At 37.7% G+C, this 24050-nt stretch overlaps 1 protein-coding gene across 3 annotated transcripts in view; it reads right to left on the bottom strand.

Moving 5' to 3' along the window:
* Positions 1 to 24050, bottom strand: part of ROCK2 (Rho associated coiled-coil containing protein kinase 2) — a 100908-nt gene that overhangs the window by 50776 nt on the left and 26082 nt on the right. For all 3 annotated transcript variants that reach the window (XM_037391422.1, XM_037391419.1, XM_037391421.1), the window contains exon 2: positions 7176 to 7257. In XM_037391422.1, the coding sequence (XP_037247319.1) occupies positions 7176 to 7257 (82 nt within the window). The remainder of the gene's footprint in view (positions 1 to 7175; positions 7258 to 24050) is intronic.

Here is a 24050-nt window from a genome sequence, read left to right as displayed (position 1 = left end):
TCTCCAGAAGTCCTTCCTAACCTGTGGAATGCAAAAATGCAACTGAAAATTTATTCTTCTGAGGAAAAGATTAGGTGTGAAGGGGAAGCGGAGAGATTTAATGAAAAAAAAAGTTAATGAGGGAAAAAGAGTCTGCTAGTAAAGTTGTAAGGACAGAGGCAAGTAAAAAACCTCAAAAGCAGACAAATTTGCTACATTCAGTGTACCAATAAGACTGAAATAATCCAGAGTGTGAACAGGAAAAGGAGTCATGATAATTCTGAGGCCGTTTTCTATATTGAATCACAAAAGCTTAGACAGGAAGCTTAGAACAGCAACAGTGCTTCACCCACACCAAGTTTATTATTTTGTTCATGATGTGAACTTAATTTTGCAGTTTGGGAAGGGACGACTGTGCTTGGAAGCTTAATTGCAGGTCAGAAGCTTTGGCACAAGATGAGGAGGACAAATGCAAATTCACAGGAAGCAGCAGTACAGGAGTATCAGCAAGTTTCAAGTCGGAGAGAATGCGCAATTACGTGTTTGAAGACAATTTTAATTCTCATGAGGGAGGGGAATCACATTGATTTCAGATGTTTCTGGGATGTTTCAAATGTGTGAAATGAGATGGCAGGGATTTATACATGCTGAAAGTAAGAGCAGGGTGTAGTTTTACATAGCTCCATTATTGGTCAGGAACTCACAGGAATACTTCTGTGTTCGAAATACAATACCGAAATTATAAACAATGTTAATATAGCTCCAGTGAAACTGTTTAAGCATTAAACATTGCAGTTAAGCAATGAAATACCCAACAATATGTGAAGTAAGCAAATGAGATACCAACTGAGAGGAGTTACCAGTTTTATCATCCCCGTGAAATGCTGAGGATAGAGAAATCCTACTTGCTCTAGTAAAAGATTAATAGAAGAGAGAATGGACTATTTCTGCTGGAAGGGCCCTACAACAATTATCTGGTGTTAACTGCCTGACCAATTCAGGGCTGACCAAAAGTTAAAGCAAGTTATTAAGGGCATTGTCCAAATGCCTCTTAAACACTGACAAGCTTGGAGCATTGACCGCTTCTCTAGGAAGCCCATTCCAGCATTGGACCACCTTCTTGGTAAAGAATGTTTCTTAATATCCAGTCTAAACCTCCCCTGGTGCAGTTTTGAACCATTCCACATGTCCTCTCACTGGATTTCAGGGAAAAGAGATCAGCACCTCCCTCTCCACTTCCCCACCTCAGGAAGCTGTAGAGAGCCATGATGTCACACCTCCTAACTCCTTTAACTAACATTTAATAATCTCAGTTAAAAATAATAATCATCATCTAGCAATGCAGGTGTTGTGGAGCTATCAGTTATACAGATGGATTTTCTGTTTTGTCATAACATTTAGACAGATATGGAACAAATAATCAAAGCATTGGAACTAACCTGAATCAAAAAACAGGCTGCAAGGTGGCAAGCTCAGAGAAATCCTTAAGCAATGCCGTAATTGCAACATGGTGGATCATACGGTTTAGTTCATGTATCACATAACAATCTAATTCAAGGTGCAGGAGACATTTCCACACTACCCTTTTAGCAGAGGACTGAATTTTCACAAGGTTTCACACAGATGAGTTTGTACATTTGTGGTATCTGCATGCACAGAAACCACAGATTGTATCTTACAGCCTCATAAATTTGCAACAGCACAAAGCCCAGCAGAAGGAAAATGTCAGATTTAAAGGAAGACATTAGAGTGGATTTCCCAGCCCCAGAATATAATGGAATCTTATAAAAATATTGTGACATTTGAGTAAAAGTCCTAAAACGCAAGATGTTGTCACCTACGACTCAAGTTTCTTCTTTAACATGGGAAGGACCAGGAATGCTGGATAGCAAGTATTTAAAGACAGTTTTTGATTTACTGCTTGAAAATGGCACTATAACCTTTAAACAAATGAAGCTTCACTTTCTGAAAGGGCAGAGTGTTTGGATCAGTCACTGACAGCTGGCAGCAAGAATGTGGCTGAAGGTTACAAGTGCTTGTGAAAATGGAATAAATACCTGAATAGAAAAGTGGGGTGCAGAAAACCAAGCTTTTCTGCTCTTTAAGGGGGAAAAAAAAATGTTCACAACCAGATTATTTTCTTAAAAGTTAAAAGGGAAGTGTATTAGGTAGTTCTGGGGTGTGTATAAACGAGGAATAAAAATGCAAGGGAGTGCAATTTTATCCCCACAGACCAGACACAGTCAGTCAATGAGTGCTGCTATGGAGTACATTAAGTCAAAAGTTGCTGCCCTAGGCAAAAGTCTAGCCAGGAGTTAAAATGAAGTATGGCCAGGAAGTGCTGCAATCCCACACCCGCCCAAAACCAAACAAAAAGCACAACAGAAAGGCTAAAGTAATTAGGGGTGCATACGTAATATCTGGTCAAAGGTGTCCGAGGAACAAGAAACTGGAGACTTTGCAGGAGCAGCAGAAACTAGAAGGCATAGCTTCGGACAGGCTAGCGTTTCCCCCTCCAGAGGGAAGAAAGGGGGACACGAAGTATTTTGTCTTACATAGATGAAAGGAGCGCAAGATAGGAAAACAGAAAACAGCAGTCCTCTGACTTGCAGAGGGGACATACCTGACTTAATGAAACTAAGCCTGATGGCAGAACTGAAATGCTCTGCATCTACCAAGCACCCAAATGGAAAACTGGTTAATAACACTGACATATAACTTGTTTATATATCTAAGACAGTCTGTCTTAAACACTGTGGCTCTAATTCATGGGAGCTTGGGAAAAGTTGCTTATTTGATACCTCTCCTATCACTACTCTTACCAGAACAGTATCATTTAAGAATGGAACTAGAGCCCAAACTGCCAAGGCAACTGCAAAGACCTAGGAAGGAGTAGCCTTGAGGAAGCCAAAAAGAAACCAGAGAGGCAGTCAGCTCCTTAACTCAGTGTAAGTTCTACAATGCACTAAACTTCTAAGATTCTTCTTGGCATCTGACATTTCATCTGTCACTGACAGTAAGTATAGAGCACAGAGAATTACAGTCATGATAGGCATTAATATCATACCAGATAACACATTTCTGTTGGTAACCATATGGCTGGCATATGATTCAGCAACTTCAAGCAACATAAGAAAATGTAAGGGAAGGAACCAGAACTGTTACTTCTGCAAGAAGTTAATCTTAACAGACAAATCTTCTAAGTAAGCAGTGTCTGCTTGAAGAGGATAATGGCAAGAGCAACTTTCCAGGAAGTTTACTCAGGGGATTAGCAAAGCTGCTGCACAAGTAACACACCTGCACTGAAAGTTCCTTCTACTGTAAATACAACCACTACCATTACACTCTAGAAGTTTGCCAACCTCCACAATATAAGCAAATCATTTTAATAATGGAGGTTTCCGATTTTTTAGTGATGCTAGGTAATGCATAGGAAGTCACTGATCCATTTTGGGAGCCGAGGCTTATGGATTATACCAGGCCTGTTGATGGCACCACCTCCTGTGCTACTGTTTGGACTTACTCAAAATCCATTCTTCATGCCCTTCTATTTCTGATTATAAGATTATGAATTATTAAATATTTTAAACTGTTGCTTAATTATTTAACTTTCTGCTCCCAGAAGTTAAAGCAGCTAACAGGCTACATAATACCTGCATGGAGACCACCAAAAAGGCACAATCTACTAAGACATGATCCAACACTTGGCAAGTCTCAGATGGCAGAAAAAGTGACTTGGAAGAATTTATTCAACCTGTTGTCATAGCCTAGATGACAGAAGAGGAAGAGACCAGAAAGATTTGTTACACTAAACCCATGCTGGAAAGCTCAAGCTTCTTTTCTAAAATAAGCAAGCTAGTTTTTGCTCTCAGAGGACCATGAGATTCCTCTTATTGTTTTAGGAATTGAGTATTACATTATGCTTTCCTGCACTATGAATACTCCAAAAAAACCAACAAATTAACCAGAAACCTAACAGTTTAATAGGGAATAGTTGTATTATTAAGAGGCACCTAAGTATCTCATATAATAAATACATGCTCTACTTTGGTTCAGTGCCTTAGAGGAAGTGGTAAGAAATCAGAATAGTCAGGGAAAGCAGGCAATGAAAGTGTTTCTTGCATATTAAACATGTGAAGAGGCTGCTTCTGCAAAGTGGTCACAGAAACAGGATATACTGAACTTCTATAGTATGGGCAATTAATAAATTGTAGCTTTGTAAAATAAGTTAAAACATTTTGAGTTTCAGCTTGAAACTATGAGCTGAGCTGAAAATCAACTAATATTTCAGCTGAGATTCAAATGACTTCATTTTTAAATTAAAATAAGCTATTAATAAAACATTAACCTGATTAGCAATGACTGCAGCAGGTCTGGAGTAGGATATATTGAAACCCCTGGGAATATGGTAGACAAAAAAATTTCCTTCTGAAAGTGTTACTGTGGAAGAATTAAGTGATTAAATTGACTAAGCGTGATGATTATTGCAGTGTTCTCCACAATTTTTGAAGATTTGTGTAATATGGATTAAAACAATCATAAGCAATAACTCCGCCTCAGCTGTTTCACTTCTCACTACAGACTGCAAACTCACAAGATGGCCCCACCACCTCTCCGCAGTTGCCTCAGAAAACCTTGAGGAAGGATGCAGGCTCCACGTCCCTGGCACAGACAGCTCGCCAGAGTCTGTCAGAACCTTTTGACAATAATTCCCAGCTAGGCATTTGCTACAGCTCTTCAGATGCTGAGAAAAATCAGAAGAGACAAGAACTCACTGTTCCCTAACCTAAGAGCAACAACTTAGTGTTCCATAAATTCTTAATACGATTCCCAACTCTTCTTTCAAGTCCAAGGTAGCAAGAGGCTTCAGCAAGCACATGTATGCTCTTCCTTTCCACTGATCCTTGCTACCCTCAGAAGAGTTTCCAAAAAGATATGAGCTATGGGTTCAGCAACTTTAAGTTACATAAAATGGTAATGCCACTAAGAGCTCAGTTCTCCTGTGGTTTTTTTTTTCCTGCACCCGAGCAGCTCCTTATGTGCTAGCACAAGTATCAGTGAAGTGAAATGAAAATCATAAGCGGGTCTTTGCTCTTCTTGTGCCTGACTAGTTTCAACAAAAAAAAAAAACCAAACAAATCAACCACCCAGCTCTTTGCATTAATTCTGCTCAGTTCCCCAGTCAGGTTCGTAACAAACCACACAAACATTTGTGTTGGAAAGGCCTCTGAAACACATTGGTGTGCCAGGACTGATTCTTTCAGTTGCAATGCCAAAATATTACCAGCCTCAAATATTTACTCATTTCAGAAATTTTTGTTTTTAAAATAGTGTAAATCACAGAAGATATGCAGCACTATTTTTCATTCTATCTCAGGCAGTACGGAAACAGGACAGAAGTTACATGGGTGATTCCTAAGAGAGATGTACAGCATCACAATACGTAAGCCAAAATAGTTAGCTCTTACACGCTTTTCTTAAAGTTCAACAGGTAATGATGAAATGCACCACTGAAAACTCTTAATTATCTACTGTGAATTTTTTTGTAACACATTTCAGAATTTTCTTTAACTAGTATCAAGCTATTTCAACTGTAAACTGATGGTCAATTTTAAAAAAGCAGTAAAAAAATTGTGAATGAAAGTCTGTTTGGGTTTCTGCCATTGCTGGTAGCCTGCAGGCCACATCAGATGCTCGATAATATTTATTATGACAACAGAAGAGAATCTAGAGTAGGAGAAGGACCAAACCTTCAGAAAAGAGAAGACAAACAGCAAGAATGCTCAGGGGCTGCAGAAAAAAAAAAAAAAAAACAACACACCAAACCACCCAACACAAAAACCTGTTGCCAAGGTTAAATTGTTTTCTTATAGTTGCTACTTTCAACAGGCAGAAGATACTGATCTTCTGATTAGAAGGTGGTTTCTAATTTTGTCCTACTGCAAAAATAGTACTGTAATGTAAAGACAAATCTGAACAGCTCATAAAAGTTACAGTAGTTTATATCATTTTCATATTTACTGTAGATAGGGCTTTGCCCCTCACATCACACACACAATGCACAGTTGCAGGCAACAAAATTAAAATGCTGTTCCTGATCCTTTCTTTCATAAATATTTGCTTGAATTTCTTTGAACTCAAACTGAGAAAAATCCCAAGGCATTCCTCTCCTTCCTAGTCTGCTGTTTCTTGCTTATATTGTTTCCAGTGACTTCTCCAAATGAGACTTTACTGGTGACTATAAAACTGTATGTCTAGCTACAGGGCTCTGCTAAACCTCATGGAAAAGCACTGAATATAAAACACAAAAACTCACCAAAATGACTACACCAGCCACCATTTAACTGAGGAGCATGAGTGGATATTCAAAGGAGTCACAGAACAACACAGAGGGCAGACACACATAGCTCTTACCAGTAAAGAATCAAAAGAGGAGCTGCTGATAAGACTACATCTGTAGTAACCTCAAGATATGAAATAGAAAAGGTGGTGTTTTTGTTTTTAAAAAAAGTATCTCAAAATTAGCTCACTACAAAACATAGCTGTTACAAGAAGACTTACTCACTGCAACTTACATTTTAAAGCAAATAATCCACTATTTACAAGAAAAACCGTATTGTTTACATACATAGCTAGAAAACACTTAAAAAAGACAATATACAGCTACTCTGAGGTAACAACAGTCTTCAATTTTTACATGCTCGGTAAACTCCAAGATTCTGTCTACAATTACTTTGGGGAGAATCACAAACATTTACAGAAAGGTTCAAAAATGCTCCAACAGACTTCAAGGTACAATAATTTAGTTTTAAAAATCAACAGAAAGCTTCTTTGTTAGGTTAAATAAGACTGTATATACAATTTTGACATTCTGAGTAATTAATTCTTAACGAATAATAACTGGGATATGCTTTGCAAATTATGTTGCTGCATGTACTTAAGATAAAATATAACTTTAAAGGATTTTTCCAATTGTAGTTGGAAAAAATACGATCTACAGCTGGTATTTTCCAACGTATTTTCAGACTCCCCAAAATGAAACTTCTCTGTAATACATGGTCCTCCAAAGCCTTCTGAATATAGAAGCTCAGAGTTATAAAAATTAGTAAAATGAAAATCAGCAACACATTTCTGGCCACTTAGCTTCCTATGACTGAGATCACAACATCATTGTTTAAGGGCCACTTGCAACTTACATCTATTTAAGAAATTATCGATGTTCTTGTTCTTCCTCAGCGCTGGATAATCCAGATCAAGGACCAAAGAATTCAAGCCATCCTGGGGAGGGGGGGAAAAAAAAAAGTTAATTGAGTTCTAAGTATTAATAACTTTATTAAAACTACTACACTGAGACTGACTGTGTATTATTCAAGTATGCATTACATTCCTAGTAGTCAAATCAAACAATCTCTGAAGTATGGTTATACATCACCAAAGGAGCTAACACACACTGACTGGCTCTAAGCTGGTCTATGAAGAGTACAGATACATTACCACTGACTAGTGGCACTGAGACTTAAACTGCAGTAGTGGTTTTAATCTTAACCAGTAAGTAATCTTACTCATTTAACACTGATTTAAGATACCCAGTTCAGTCAATCTGGGTTTATTATTTCCATTACATTTTTCCTGCATATTGAAAAACTTTGTTTGTATTGTCCACATTATTGCTTTGACCACAGTCTCTTTACCTTCTCATTCTGGATATTCAAAAAACTGCACATTTTTCTTCTTGTAAGAAAGACATAACCTAACTTAAGACAACAATTTACTACATAATTGAAGTTCACAAGGCTAGATTACTTTTTTTAAGTGACTCAACAGAAGACAAGCCAGAACTCTACATGTCGCTCTGCTACCAATTCTCAATGCCTCCACAGAAAACAACTGAGACCTCTTAAAATGGCAAGGGATGAGATCAACAAAATCTAAACTAAAAATTGTATTTGAAACGCCTGTTAGAAGACTTAACTCAATTCCACTTTTCAGCAACCTAGAAAGACTTAAAAAAATTACTCTTCAAAACACAAAGCCCTTTCCAGTTAACACAGGGACAAATAAAAATTAGTTTCAGAAAGTAAGAAGAGGGTCCATTCATATTCAGCATCTCCAGTGTTCTTCCTGAACTTTGTTCGTTGCTCTAAGAACAAAATCCTAAGACTGTTTCTTCAGGTTTTTGAGCCTTGACAGGACATCATAGCAATTCAATTCGGAGACCACATCACTTTTATTAACAGGCAGGCAACAGAACTAGGCAGCTTTTCAGTCTTCTCCATAACTGAGGCTATAGCTAACAACCTGTTGATTTTATATTGTTTTTCTTAATGTATCTGGGAAGGGATCATTTGTTGTAAACATCACTAAAATTATACTCATTCTAATAATGTATCACCTGGATAGACTTAAAGGCAAGGCTCAAGATTACAAAATACATTTTGAATGCCAGACTGTCCTAAATATGCACATGCATAAATAAGACCAGGGGTCCTCAAACTACGGCCTGCGGGCTGGATACGCCCCCCCAGGGTCCTCAATCCGGCCCCCGGTATTTACAGACCCCCCTCTGCCAGGGGCTGGGGGGGAAACCAAGCAGCCGCAGATGACTGCCTGCCACTGCATCCGCGTGCCGGCCCCCTGGTTAAAAAGTTTGAGGACCCCTGAATAAGACTATCTCATCTGTGGAGGTGTCACTACTCACCACAAAAAACCTGAACGATTAAGCACGCTTTCAAAATAAGGAGATGAAATTGTGATTAACTTATTTATTTTAACCTCCTAACAAATGAAAATGTCTTAGGAAGTGTCATAGACAAGCTGACAAAATACGGCTTAGAAAAATGAAGTGCATTAAAAACTGGCTGAAAGATCAGGCCCAGAAGATTGTGATCAGGGGCACAAAAGTGCAGTTGAAGGCCAGTCACTAGTAGCACACCCCAGCATTCAGCACTGGGGCTATTTCACATCTTCAGTACTCTCATTACACTTGCTGCACCCTGCAGGCAATACAAAACCAGGGGGAGTGGTTGATCCACTAGAGGATCATGTTGCCATTCAAACGGACCTCGAAAGGCTGGAGAACTGGACAGAGGAGAATATTACAAAGTTCAACAAGGAGAAATGCCAAGATCTGCATCTGTGGAGGAATAACTCTAGGCACCAGGTACAGCTGGGGCCTGACAAGCTGGCAAGCAGCTTTGCAAAGAATGACCTGAGGGTCCTGGTGGACCACAAGCTGACCATGACCCACCAATGCACCCTCGCAGGGTAAAAAGACCAACAACATTTGGGCTGCATTAGGGAAAGCATTGTCCACAGGTAAATGTAGGTGATTCTTCTGCTCTACTCAGCACTGGTGAAGCCACACCTGGAGCACAGTATCCACTCCTGGGCTCCTCAAACCAAGGCAGGGACTTACTAGAGTAAGTCCAGTAAAGGGCCATGAAGATTAAGGTACTAAAGCACTTCTTGTAAGAAGAAAGGCTTGGATAGCTGGGACACTTCAGCTGGAGAAGACTCCAGGCAGAGGATCTCATCAATGTGTGTAAGTATCTGATGAGATGGAGTGAAGAAAAGGTAGTGCTCACTGACAAGACAAGAGACAATGGGCACAAGGTAAACCGCATGAAATTCTATCTGAACACAACGCTTTTTTTCCTGCAAGTGTGGTCAACCACTGGAACAGGTTTCCCAGAGAGGTTGTGGAATCTCCATCAACGGAAATACTCAAAACCAGACTGGACGTGACCCTGAGCAACCTACTCCAGCTGACCCTGCATCAAGCAGGGATGTTGGACTAGATCTCAAGAGGACTTTGCCAACCTCAACCATTTTGTGATGTAATACAGTATTTCCAATGCTACACAGAGAAAACGTGGAATTTTACTCTTGAATCTGTGTAACATGAACTGTGTCTTACACATCGCTGTTTAGAATTTCCTTACAAAAAAAACCATAAAACTGTTAATGAGCAAAAAGGGAAGCCAGTGAAGAAGACACAGTATCAATCTTAGTTACATTAAGAACAATATTTATAGGCGTTATTTCAGCCTTGACTGCAACTGTTCCTGCAAGACCCATTATAGATAAAGGACTGATGGATGAGAACATCATACTCGTCTTTCTGAGGGACAGATGACTTACTACCTATTCTTAAATTTGATGACATTTTTACAAAAAGAGACAATAAAACCAAATCAAAGTAACAAAGCTGTTAAATACTTATGGATTAGTCACTGCATGAATTGCATGGGAACTGCACAATAACCTGGACAAATCCAACAAAGTACTGCCTTGAGGTGACTTCCTGCAAAATAATGTGACAGAATCTGTAATACCAAACTCTTTATTTAGCAAAAAGTAAAAAAAAAAGGATATCTCATTCTATAGAATACAGATCTTTACCTTGTAACATGTAGAAAAGGACCGTACTGAATGTTCTGATGGAGAACAGCTGGGCCAACTTTTATATTTTACCTAGCACAGTGAAGTCTCAGTTCCAGTTAGCTGGTAGTCTACACACAATGCCTAACTTTTAACATCAAATACGACTTGAAGGCATGCTTTCATTAACATATTTGCAATATAACTGCATTAATATATTACTGTAGTTTACAGTATCAGTTTACAGCATCAAACTAAAAGAGTTTTTCCTATTCTTTAGAATTCCTTTATGCAATTAAGAGTTTCACAATTGGTCCTGAACATATTTTTTCTGATGAATTACACTTCTCATTTCTAGTGCACAGTCTCAAACATAAAAACTAGTTTTCTAGATCTCTGAGCACCTTCTTAATCTATTTTGCTCTTCACAGCCTAACACCTTTTTTGTCACTCATTTTACATTCATCTTTAATCACTACTGAAACAATACTTTAACCATCACTGACAGCTGGGTAGACATTTTAAGAGAGGTGTAAAAGCAGTCTCTGCTAACACAAACCAATAAGGCATATTTTGTTCTTCATATTTGGGGGGGGAGGGGGGGGAAGGAGCAAGGTCACCTAATATTTTAATGCTTTTTATACAAAGATATTTCAGAGGTTGACCAAGCAAAATATTTATAGTGTTTTCTTCTACCCTGTGCACAAAGTCAGGGAACAGAATGAAGTTACTATCCCCAAGAGACATTTTAGGAAAGTTTGATTAGAGGTCCAGAACAACCATAACTTCCAATTTAAATGGAGCTGTATATTATCGTTTCAGGTGTCACTGTTTTTTTCTCCTGTGTCATTCTGACTCCACAGCCTTTTTGTGGTCTATAAAAACAAAAAATCAGCTGCAAAAATGGTTCTAATAGGTCTTTCAGCCTCCTTTTCATGGACTTCTGGTAACAATTTTCACAAGTAGCTATTAATGAACAGAAATTTCAGAACAGCACAACCACCTATCTTAACTATTTGGAAGTGTCCTAACTCTTGAGGACAGTCAGCTACAGCTGGCATCAAAGAGAAGTGATTAGTATCAGCATCATGAGGAACAGAAAGAGCGACTTTTTTTTTTATCCCTATGAACAAACTTCATTATCATACTCTTCTGCAGACAGGATTTTAAGCTCTTGAACATAATTTTAAGGTAAGGGATTTCGAGTTCATATCAACGTGTAGTTTACGAAAGACTTGTCTTGCACATTAGCACTTCGTCAAAAGGTGTTTCCTTAAAGCCTAAATTTTCATTTAAAAAACATGGTTTACATGACAAAAATTACACTGCAATTAAGAAGCTGGGTCAAAAGATTACACAGTAAAACAGACTGTTCAGACTGAAGAGAAGTAATCCAGGAAATGACATCTCCTCTGTCTAGGCCTCACAGATAAAGTCACTTCAACCAGGAAATATGTTATTAAAGGGATTTCACTGTTAGCTTCCTCTTTCTGCTATTACAGAAGGCTCAGAAACTAACAGGCCAAAAATAGCAGCTTCCAAACAAATGCACTGTTGGCAAAGACAGCTCTGCTCCCATCAAAAGCCTTTCGCTCATGGCAAACAGGCTAAAATGATCTCCACAGACTGTTTTCCAAGAGAAAAGTCCAAACTTCCTATTTTTGCAACATCCTCCTACACCAGAGGAACGGTTCCTGGCCACTATGTCAGCAGCCACTACCTCTAGGGACAACATGGAGCCTGGCTTTCCCAGCAAGCAGCTTGCAACTGTTACAGACATCAATGAACTGAAGAAAAAACAGGCAAGAAAAGTTCAGGAGATACAGGAACAAAATGTTCATGTTTTTCTCTGACAAAAGGTGCAGTAATAGGGAAAAATAATGGTAGCTTCTAAATAACAAACTCAATTCCAGCAATCCCACTGAAGCCCTCACCAAATTATACCATGCTGTGCTGATAAAATTTCTGAAACTGAAATACCTATTTGAACCTGTCCAACATTGATATAGACAGGTAAATTCCACAGGGTGTTACAACAGCTTTCGCTTCTTGGATTTATTCCTCAATTTCATCATGAGAAAAAAAGTAAAACTCAAGCCCAGAAATAAGATGACTGAACAGAAGAGGGATAAGTTCTTTGGGGATATGATTCATAATCCTGCAATAACCAGAAAACCGAAGACGACTAACCTAGTGAAAGATGTCCCTGCCCACGGCAGAGGGGTTGGACTAGACAATCTTTAAAGGTCCTTTCCAACCCAAACCCATGTGATTCTATGAAAACTTCACTGAACATGCTAGTTAAAATACGTTAGAAAACCAAAACACTATTCTTTTCCCCCCTTCCAAGTCCTCAAATCAAATTTAATAAAATATGCTGCAGCAGAAAGGATAGAAAAAGTCTGTAACTTCCGATTACTTTTCTCTAACTTGACCTACATGCTTTTTAAGGCCAAACTTCCTAAATCTGTGCACACAGGAATTGTCCACCTAATGACTCTTCACCAGGATTAAACCCCCACTATATTCTTCCATATGCCAAATGGACCCTTAAATCATTCTGGTCTTTCCTGTGCGATTACTTCTTTCCATATCATAGAATCTACCTTTGGATACAACGATAACAGCTCTGTAGGAGCATATAATATGAAAAACAACTGAAAGGTCATATGCAAGGCAAATACACCATTTTCCCAAGCTTATCCTACTCAGTGATGATTAGGATATGTTGCAATTCATTTTTCTCTTTCTTAAGCATAACTAGTATGTGAAGGAATAATTCAGGGCACGATAATGCAGCCAACATTTACTACTGGGAGGTCTTGCTATTCTAAAAGTTCTTTAAGAGTTCTACATTAACAGATTTAAGTTTTAACAGTATTGAGTATGTACAGATTAGAAACCTGAAAGTGGCTGCTGTCCTCAAATAAGTATGTAAATACTTTATAACAGGTTTTACTTACAATCTGATTTCTGTATATGAAGGTAAACAAACACTGAAATTATTTAAATGACTGAAATGGTTTTAATGTTGCCTGCTGTTGAATAATGCAAATTTTTCTTCATTGTACCAGCACTACTCCCCAAGGACCATCATTTCATGCGCAACATCCTACACGCATATTTTAATGATTTATACAATTTACCTTGTTATTTGAAAGGCACAGTGTCAAACTGTTCCACTGGAATGACAGGATGATAATAGACCAAAAATAACTTCATCCTTAAATACTAAGAAAAAGAATAATCACAAAATTGTTAAGGAAGGAACAACAGTGTGGAACAGCAAAAGCATGTAAATAAAGATCAGAAAGACAAAGGTATATAATGCGTTGTAGTTTACAAGGAACAAGCGGAAATAATGGAAGATACTTTATATAAGAATGATTAAATAAAACTCCATCAGGAGTTAAGAAAGGCAAAGAATGCACAGAAGGCTTAAGTTTTCCATGCTTTCTTAAACTGTGGTTTGTTATTGTTACATATCTGGACACATTTACAAGGGATAAGAACGGGAAAAAATCCTAAAGAAAATCACTATACATGAAGAAATGTGCTGAGGACAGTAAGATCAACCCAAATTCACTCTAAAATATTTAAGGAGACTGTCTTAATCAAACTACTTTGAGAACTCAGCAGAACAGGACTGAAAAGGGCAAATCAAAGCACTACTGCTAAAAGGGCACGGGGCTTCCCAAACTACAGATCAGAATACTTGGGGAGAGGGAGTTAGAATAAGACATTAATTAATCTGTAAACACCTAGAAGTTCTTATACGTTAACATAAGATCCAGGGTTTAAGTGTTCCTCTAAGAATAAAATTGTGTCATGATATTCCATCAGAATATATATATATATATATATATATCTCATCAATAAAACAAAACATCTTAACATCGGAATAACAGACAAGACTCATCTTTCTCACTAGCAAAATAAAAAAAAATACATAGAGAAAAAAAAATCATAGAGAAAACGTCCAAAAGGTAATTATCAGGAGTTTGGTAATTATCAGGATTTGCAAAAGCGTGTCAAAAAGAAATTCCCCTGGGTTTGTCCTGTTCCAGTCCTACAGAATATTTTCATTACTACAATAAAGCAACAGAATACGAAACTAATCTATTAAGAACAAATAAAACTCAGCAAACAACGCCAAGCTCAGAGTTCTGAGCACATGCTGTTTATCGCATTTAAAATTATCTCAAAATGAAGGAAAAAATCTGGAAAAAATAGTCAGATCCAATTCAAAGGATAAGCACAAAAAGAGCAGAAAAATCCCCACCAACATACGCTTTTGAAAGAAATTAAATGAACAGAACATGAAAATGCAAATAATAAATAAACAGGAAGATAACAGAAAAACACACAGGGTATTACAGCAGACTAGAAATCCAGTCTAGGATGCATAAACAGGAGGTACATTGTATAAGACCTCACAGAGAACTAAGATTCTTTTGTAAATACAGATCAGAAATAATTTGCTGGTATTGTTACAGCCCAATTCAGAATATGGCGTCCAGCTTTGTGAATCCCTATACAAAGGATTGCAAAAGATAAGATGGAAAAGAACTGAAGGGAAGTTAACAAGAGCAAGGAAGTGATAAGCAATATGTGTTTGGGAAGACTGTGGAGACCAAAGACTTCAGCCTTAAAAAAGGTTTGCCTAAGAGAAGACAGGACAACTCCTTTCAGAACATAAAAACCTGTTAAAAGCAATGATGATTATGACAACGGACATTTCCTCACATCCCCAGAAACAGCATAAAAAATTAGCTCAATTAGGAGTGAAGATTTAGGTTACAGATTAGGAAAAAAATTCTCGATAGCACTAGTGAAGAACTGATGTAATATACCTACCCAATGAAGCTCAGAAATTGCCTTCACAAGAGATTCACAAGTAAGAGAAATATTTATTATAATAGATCCAGCTGTGGAACCTACCTCTGTGAAAAGGACTTTACCAATGATCCTTCCAAGCCTACATAGAAATTCTTACGAAGTTAGTTGAAGAAACACGCAAACCCAGTAAATTAACGCAAAGAGAGAGGACTAAGAAAGAGGAGTAAGTCAGCAGCTGTGAATATACAACTTGATCTCTTAAAATATTGCTCACTTAAAAAAACCCAATGTAGTAACACTTAACCATTACAAAAATGCATATATTCTCCTCTAAATCAGTTATTTTATTTTCTCTGTAAGACAATAAAACTGGTCTTGTATGTCTTGCTGCTTATCACTGTAGCCATGGAAAATTCAATAGCTCAGCATCATGTGCTTTCATCTGAAGTCACTGTGCATTTCCAGTTCTTTAGTTACCTTTGATATTTGAATTCGTACTGCTTTCAAAAAATCAATGTGCACCAAAGCTCAGAATTGCAAACCCGTTAAAATAACACTAGAGATAATTTCCTATTCATTGGAAATCTCCAAGGCCTTTAATAGCAAGTTTAGCTTCTTAAAAAAGAGAGCAAAAGCATTCTGGTAATTTTGACTTTACTGTCCCGCAGCAAGCCATTTCTGCATCAGTTCAGATGAAGATTTCTCAAGCAATCAAGCAGAATAGTACAAGCACTAGACCTGCAAAAAGATGAAATGCACAGAAAACAAACCCATGCCTGCAACTGTTTCTCTGATATCCTGAAAAAGTGGAATTACCTCCTGTTTCATAAGCATCCAAATGCAAAACAAAGCTTACTCCTTTCTCTTTTCCTAATCGGGGCTTTCAAAGACTACAGGTGCAGGAATCAGAGGTAATGCCAGCAAAACAGACAAAAGGCTATGGAGCTCATCTACAGTTGAGGTGGGAAACAGATGTACAGTCTATTCTTAAAATCATGTTTTGACCACAAGGCCATCCTTGGTTCATACTAAATGAAGAGTGCTGCTTCTCCATCATGAAAATTATCCTATTTATCTTTTTGTACCCTCAAACAGTTCAGTCTGTGAAGTTAGTTTCAGCAACTAGTCATTGTACGTTATACCATCAAAATAATTTACCCTGCGATTACACTGTAAGCTTATTTTTTTGTATATACATTTCTTATATATTCCTTCATATAATGCAAATAGCTGCAGTATATTTTGTGTATTTTTACTAATCTGCTTAGGAGTCTTGGATAAATAAGATGCAAGAACATAACCTAACAACTAAAAAAGATACTTATGAGAGTAAATAATAAAAATTTTATCAGTCCGTTTTACAGTAACTGGAATTGCAAACAACAAGGCTTGAAAGGAAAATCAAGGTCCTCCTCACCTAGCTTCCTCTTCCCCTAAATGCATGATTGACTAGAAGTAATAAAAGGACTTGTTTTTTTCCTAATCACTGATTCAGAACAAATTATTACAAAATTTCCCTTTACTAAAAATATCAGCAACTGTTTCAAATCACTCTTTAGAACATTTCTAAATATAAGCAACCACCTGCTTATCATGCTATCTCCTGCCTCACTTCAGCTTTTATGTCAGCAGTATATTCTAACCAGCTGCACCATACATTTATTAAAATATAAGTGCTGTATTCCACCATGATTCCATGAGCCCAGACTTCCAGTTAAAGTCATAGATAAAACTGAAGCATTCAAAAATCACATCTGCTTTGGACTTTGGAGTACAGAATTTGTATGCAGTATGGAGAAACACAGAACACTTACTGCTGCAGATGGATTATTTTTTGTTAAGGTCAAGATATCAAGACTAATCCAACAGGCATCAGGATGCACTGATCCATATGCTATCAGAAAAATGCACTGTTTCTACTTCAGGGGAGAAACCACTCAAGTCAAATAGAAATAGTCACAACAGAGAGAAGTCCTACCATTGAGCTGCTGTTAGCATATTAACACATGGACAAGTTTTGTGGATGATTTCTGGAAATGTCAGCAGTTGCAAAAATGATTGTTGGAAGAAAGGGAGCTTGCAGGTAAGAGACAGTAGAAAAGATTAAATAGACATGCAAAAAAACCAAAAGGGGTAAAAATGGATTTTAAATAATGATGAGTCAAAAAGACCATGTTCAATCTTAAACTACTTTTGGTCTATTGTCTAGTTATATGGATAAAACAATTATTTTAAGATTATCTTTGCATGAGTAGCTATCTAATAACACTGGAGGAGAAGGAATGGAATTTTAACAAAATTAATATGTGTATCTATTTATACCAATCACCAGTATCAGAAATATATGGGACAAATAGTACCAACATCGGGCAAACAAGTTTTAATTTTTGCAGTATTATATATGCATTGTTGATTGGTAAGGAGATTATTTTTTAATTTTTTTAAAAAAAGCTAAGGACTTAGCCCTAAAAAATGGCCTTCTCACAGAAATGGATTTGACAATAAAGGAAATTAAATAAACTACAATGGTTATTAATAATTACTAAATATACAGTATTTTCTTGATATGAGTGCCTTATTTTTAACTCCAACTAACATTCTTGAAAGTAGTTATACCTGTTCACAATCTTGGTTAATACAGATCCTATTATTGATAAAAAGGGAATACAACTTGGAAAAAAACCCAAGTGTTTATGGAATACGTTTGAAGAAATGCTTTTTAGGTTTTGGTTTTGTTTTGGTTTGTTTTTTTTAGTAGAACAGTGTGTTCACATAATGTATTTCCCATTTCATGGAAATATTAGATTCATTTGGAGTTTCAAATAAACACATTGCAATACAGTGTTTGACAGTCCAGCAAACACCCTAGAATCAAACTTCTCTGATGACACCAGACTGCAGTCAAATTCACTATTACTGTCTCTCAAACAGGTAATGCATCTTCCCATAAAATAAGCCTACATGTAAATATGTTAAAATATGTAAATATTAAAAATGTTTAAATATGTAAAACAACAGAAATAATTCCATCCCAATTCCTGTGTCAGGACTACCAATGCAACATTCTAGGTTTCAAAGCAGAACAGGAACTTTTCTGGTTGATTTCTGCTGAAACTCAGTACATATACTTCTAGGGACTGACTACAGTAATAATTCCATCACATATAAACCCCATGATGATGAGGTATTATCAAAGAATTGAGGCTTCTCACCAACTTCAATAATAAAAAGGTATTTAAGAGGTCATTAGCCTCAGCCTCTAGGACTGGAAAGGAACATGCTGAATTTTCTGACAAATCCAACTAGAAGTGTTTCATCTCCCATGTTTTTCTGGGTGACTGAGATAGTAAGATTGTCTTTGTCATCTGAAATAATTTGGAGAAACTTCTCATTTCTGACATACATGCCAAAAAAGAAAAAGACAAAATAAATAGGAAAAACCCAAACCTCCCCACCTATCAGACCCACACAACTGGCTATGCAGAGACTGGATTCACACTGGGGACAGACATTAAGCAGCTGCTTCAAGCAGTTGAACCTAGATGACCTCCTGAGGTCTTCAAAGCTGAATTTTTCTGTGATGCTACAGTTACCTTTGACCTACGTATATGCAGGTCAGCACCATTAAAATCAGCTTTTCTATCAGTGAGTCCAAAAAATGCTCATCCAGTAGAAAATAAATTCCTTAAATAAGGAATCTCTTTACTATAAAAGTGTATGAAGTAAAGCAGTAGCAATGAAGTGTGGCTTACAGGAACTTCCTCTCTGCAGATTTTGAGAGATTGACTTCAGAAAGTCTGAGGAAACGAGTGCCTGTTGCGATCTGCTGCTGGAATTACTCATTTTTCAACCCACTAAGCAACAAGTTTGTTCTGTGCACAAATCTATATTAATTAGCTATTTCAGCTACAAGAATAGGCAGGGCTTTGAGATTTCAAACAATGGCTCTCCAAAGTTGCGGTAGGCTTTATAAAGATCTTTGGCCTTCTTTGAAGAGAAGATGAATGCAAAGGGCCACAGAAGAGAGCAGAAAATTTAGTCTGAAGTCATGGAAGATTTAATCATGGAAGAACTGTTACCTCGTTTAGTCACCAAAATCCACTTCAGGTAAGGTTTAAAAGACATCAAGGTAAGTGCAGAACCTTGCTTTAGAAGTTGCTAGCGGAAGAATTACAAAATTTATCATTTCTACCACAGTTGACCACAAAGTGGGGAAAATAACAGCTCTTGACTTCTGATCTGTTTATCTAGCCACAAATTCCAGTCAGTGGATGTTGTTATATGCTCTGCTTTATGAATCAATTTGCAGAAGCTTTTAATGCTAATTGCAAGTTATATCAGAAGGAACTGTTTTTAAAAATAAGCTAAATGTTACATAATACTAGACACCCAAGAAAAAACTCCAAACTACTGCAGCTTGAACAGACAAACCATAATCAAAAAATGCTTTTTGTGTTAATACACAGCACCTCAGTTTTGCTTCAGCGGGCAAAACCCACTACATTATCATTGTGAGATATTCAAATGCCATACAAGACCATAATAAAATAAGCATATTATGTCACTTCAGTTACTGTAAAACATCCTGTGACAAGCATAAGAGAGCAGCTAAATATCTGAATGACTGTGATTAAACCATTTTCTCTGAAACTGGGAAGCATTTAGAGTTACACTGCCCCTAGAAAACCAGAATATATACACATACATGCACATCCTCGCACAAAGACAGGTTCAAATCCTGGCAATGAAAGAGTATGAAGGGTAAGAAGGAAAGCTTCTATGAATAGGTCATCAACAAAAAAAAGTAAATGTGGGCACAGTTTCTCAGTGGGGTAGGAGACCTAGGGACAGAAGACAGACACGATGCCTTTTTTGCTGCTGTCCTCTGGGACATACACAGCTCCATTCCAGGGACCTGCCAGAATCCATCTGAGGGGGGTGATGGGGCTAGTCAAAACCATTACCAGGCTGCTCTCTACCACCTCTGAAAGGTCAGGGCAACTGGGGGAAGATCCTGTTAAATGGAAAAGGGCAAGTGTCATGCCCATTTTCAACAAAAGCAACAAGGGGGATCTGCAGAACAAAAAGGCAGAATTCCAGTTAACTTCAGGTCCTTGGACACTGTTTTCAAATACATGAAGAAAAAGACAACAACAAACTGAACACAAGCAAATTGTGTCTAAGCAATCTCACTGTCTTCTATAATGAGATGACTGTTTCAGTGCCCAAGGAGAGAGCAGTGTATGTTGTTTATCTGGACTTCAGCAAGGTATTCAACATGGATTCCTACAGTAATCTTACAGGCCAATTGGGTAAGCGAATGATCAGTTGGGTGGAAAGCTGGCTGGACCATCATACTCAAAGAATCACTATGATCAGGACTATCAAGTCCAACTTGGCAGCTGGTGACCACTGACATTCCCTATGGACTGATAATGGGACCAATATTGTTTAATGTTTTTACTAATGACCAGAAAGCTAGGACACAGCGTACCTTCAGCAGCTTTATGGACAACAACAACCAGGGGCAGTAGCTGATATGCTGGAGGGCAGAGTTGCTATACAGAGGGACCTGGAAATGCTGAGAAGATGGGCTAAGATAAGCCTCATGCAGTTCAAGGATACATGCAGACTCCCACATGTGGGATGGAATACCACCACACACCAGGAGAGGCTGGCACTTGCTGGCTAGACAGTGGCTTTGAAGAAACAGATCCAAGGGTCCTGGTGAACAAGACGCTGCCTGTGGATCAACAATAGGCCCTGTGGCAGAGGGACATGACAAGAGGCAACAGACACAAGTTGCTACTTGGTAAGTTGCAATTGGCTATAGGGAAGCATTTTTGCTACCGTGGTCAAACACTGGAACAAGCTGCCCAGAAAGGATGTGGCATCTCTGTACTTGGAGATTTTCAAAACTTAATTATGAAACATCATCTAATTGAACCTGCTTAAGAGTACGTCGGCAGCTTGGATCAGAAGACCTCCACAGGTCCCCTGCTTCCTAAATTTCCCTATGATGGGTATTATGCAATTCTGAAAATAGCTTCAACCAGAGCTCAGTTACTCACAGGGTGCCGTGTAAATCTCCAGAAATACCAAAAATAATATGGCTAGACACTGCTGTTAGAAGACCTGACAGGATATTTTGTGAAACAGTATTTCATCATGTATTGTGTTATCACAGTGTCATCGATCACGGACCGTGGCCTGTCTGTCAAAGATCATGACTTTGTTTATTGTAGATAAGAGATGCCTGATGGATAAACACAGATTGAAATGAGCAAAGACAACATCAGACAGTATCACAGGCAATCAGCTGGAACCTGGTCTCCCATGTACGTGGTGACTCAGACTCACTGGCTAGCTGGATCTCCATTAATAGAAAGATGGAAGGCAACTGAAGCTAGCGTGCAAGAGACTCAAAACAGAAGGAAAGGGGTTTTTTACATCATAGAGTTAAACTAGAACTTATTGCCATGGGATGTTTCTGCTGCCAAGAAGTTTACTTTGGGCTGAAGGCTATTGAATTCAAGGGAGATAAAGCTGTCAAGAACTACAAGACAAAAGAACACCACATCTACCTTGTAGAGTCCCTGAGCTGTCTCGCCTCCACAGGCTGGGAAAATGCAATGAAATAGGAAGAATCCTTCTGCACTCTGTCCCACACACTTCTGAGCTACTAGCTATTGCTGGAAACAGGGTAGTTAGGCAACACAAACTCCTGATTCAACCTGGTCATCCACTTCCATGTTATTACTTTGGGCAACTGTCTCTTTATTCCTACACATGTTGGTTCAGTCCCTATAAGTAATTACAAGGAAGTTAAGACAGAGACTTTCTTTCAGCTTCAGTATTACATGCTCTGGACAACAGAGAACATCTGGTGTCAAACTCAAAAATACACAAGGAATAAAAGAAAAGTTTCAACAGAGACTAAGAGAAACTATTCTGAAACCAGCAGTACACTGTATCTTGCCTCAAACATGAGAAAATAGAGGCTAGATTCAAAGGTCAGCACTAGCACCAGCCAAACCAAGCACACTGCTATAAAGCAGGCAATGAGCGCGCAGAAAACATTTGAAAGGATTTAGTACCAGCCCTATGTGGAATAAACCAGCCCTATGTGGAATAAACCAAGTTTTCTAATCTTAACAAAACACAGAACAAGAAAGCTATTTACCATTTAGTGATGTTTTAAAGATATACTGCATCTACTTTAAGCTAACTTGTAAATCTTGAGAGTGGCATTAAAACTACATACACACAGCTGTATTAGGGAAAAAAATTACAGCTTTGGATATAATATAATAAAGGTTGAGCGCCCAATCTTACTTCACTTCCACATCACGATAATCCAGCATGGTGGCTGTGCAACACTGCTTTGTGTCTTCTTTCCCAGATGCAACTTCATCTCTTGCTCAGTGAAAACAAAATCAATGGAACTCAGGGTATAAAATTTTTCTCATGTAGTTTACAAACAACATTTTAGGAATATTCAGTGTTTTAGGAACTTGATTTTCATTACTCCACAGACAATGCAAAAACCACTCACACTGCAGTTGCTGAAATACCATGGCTGATCATCAATTTATAGCTGGTTAAACCTCATTCTAGTTAAAAAAGGCTATTTGTTGTGATAATACTCTAGATGGTAACTCTGAAAAAAAGTGGGACACTTGGTCTGGCATTTGCATAACGAGTTTCCAGAACATTTGTCTTCCCAATGTTCCAGCCGTAGGTGCAAATCAAACAGTTGGGTGTGCTTATGTATACAAGCTCTTTTTGTTTGCATTTCTGAAAAGGAATCATACCAAATTAGCAAAGAAAACTGTCGTCTTTTTAGAAGAGACTCAAATCATAATGCAGTTCCTTAGTCTTTCACTGCTAAGAGAGAAAATAGTTTCACGTTGTAGCAGTATTTTAAATGTTAGCTTTATCTTAGATAACTCTGTCTTTAAGACAGAATGACTATCTCACTTTCCAATTTAGTGTTAGTTGCACAATTTCACCAACCTAGGAAATGACTACTTTAAAATCCAATTCAAAAGAAGACTTATCTTGACTAACACAAGCAGTGCTGTGAAACTGTTCTAAAATTACAAGTATTAGAGTAAATATATTTTCTTCACAGTAACGAAGATGTTCCTGAGCTACTGTACACTAGCTCTTCTGTTCATTACAAATGAAGTAAAATTAAAAGTTCATGCTGCACATATGCACATTCATGCTTTTAGTCACGAGATCTGTAATGTGATTTTCAGATGGACATAGAAGTTTTCAACCTCTCAAGAAAAAATCCCATCCAAACCCACTACGTTTTGAAGTACATGCATTTTTACCTTCTGTTACTCTTTAATGGAGTTCCTGGTCCCTAAGTTCCTGTACACAAATTAGGAAGATGAAAGTATGCGGGTGAGAGATAAAACGGATCCCCTTTTTACTTTCAAGTCCAAGAAAACGTTTTGATACTAATGCACAAACCTGGCATTATAAAAATGAAGTGTGTTGATTTTAATCACTTAAAGCAAATGTGCAATAACCCACAATGCAGCTTACTTTCTAATACTTATTTCCAAATTTTATATCACCCTGTACTACACACTATGCAATTCTATATTTAAGACATCTTCTCACTCAGAATGCCATCGCTCTCAGTGGAAATACTTCAGTTAGATACCAAAATAGAACTCCTAGAAGCAGTAATCCTTTATGCTGACTCATTTCTCTGAAAATATAACTTCGGTTCTTCGAAAGCATATACCTAACTTCCTTATGTGCTCAAATCACCCATGTTTAAGCATACTTTTCAGAAACACTAAATTACAGTTACTATTTTCACTACAATAGCA

Source organism: Falco rusticolus, chromosome 6 (assembly GCF_015220075.1).
Source record: "Falco rusticolus isolate bFalRus1 chromosome 6, bFalRus1.pri, whole genome shotgun sequence".
In the NCBI taxonomy this organism is placed as follows: Eukaryota; Metazoa; Chordata; class Aves; order Falconiformes; family Falconidae; genus Falco; species Falco rusticolus.
The sequence above is the reverse complement of the archived record's forward strand: the minus strand, read 5'-3'. Positions and strand labels throughout refer to the sequence as shown.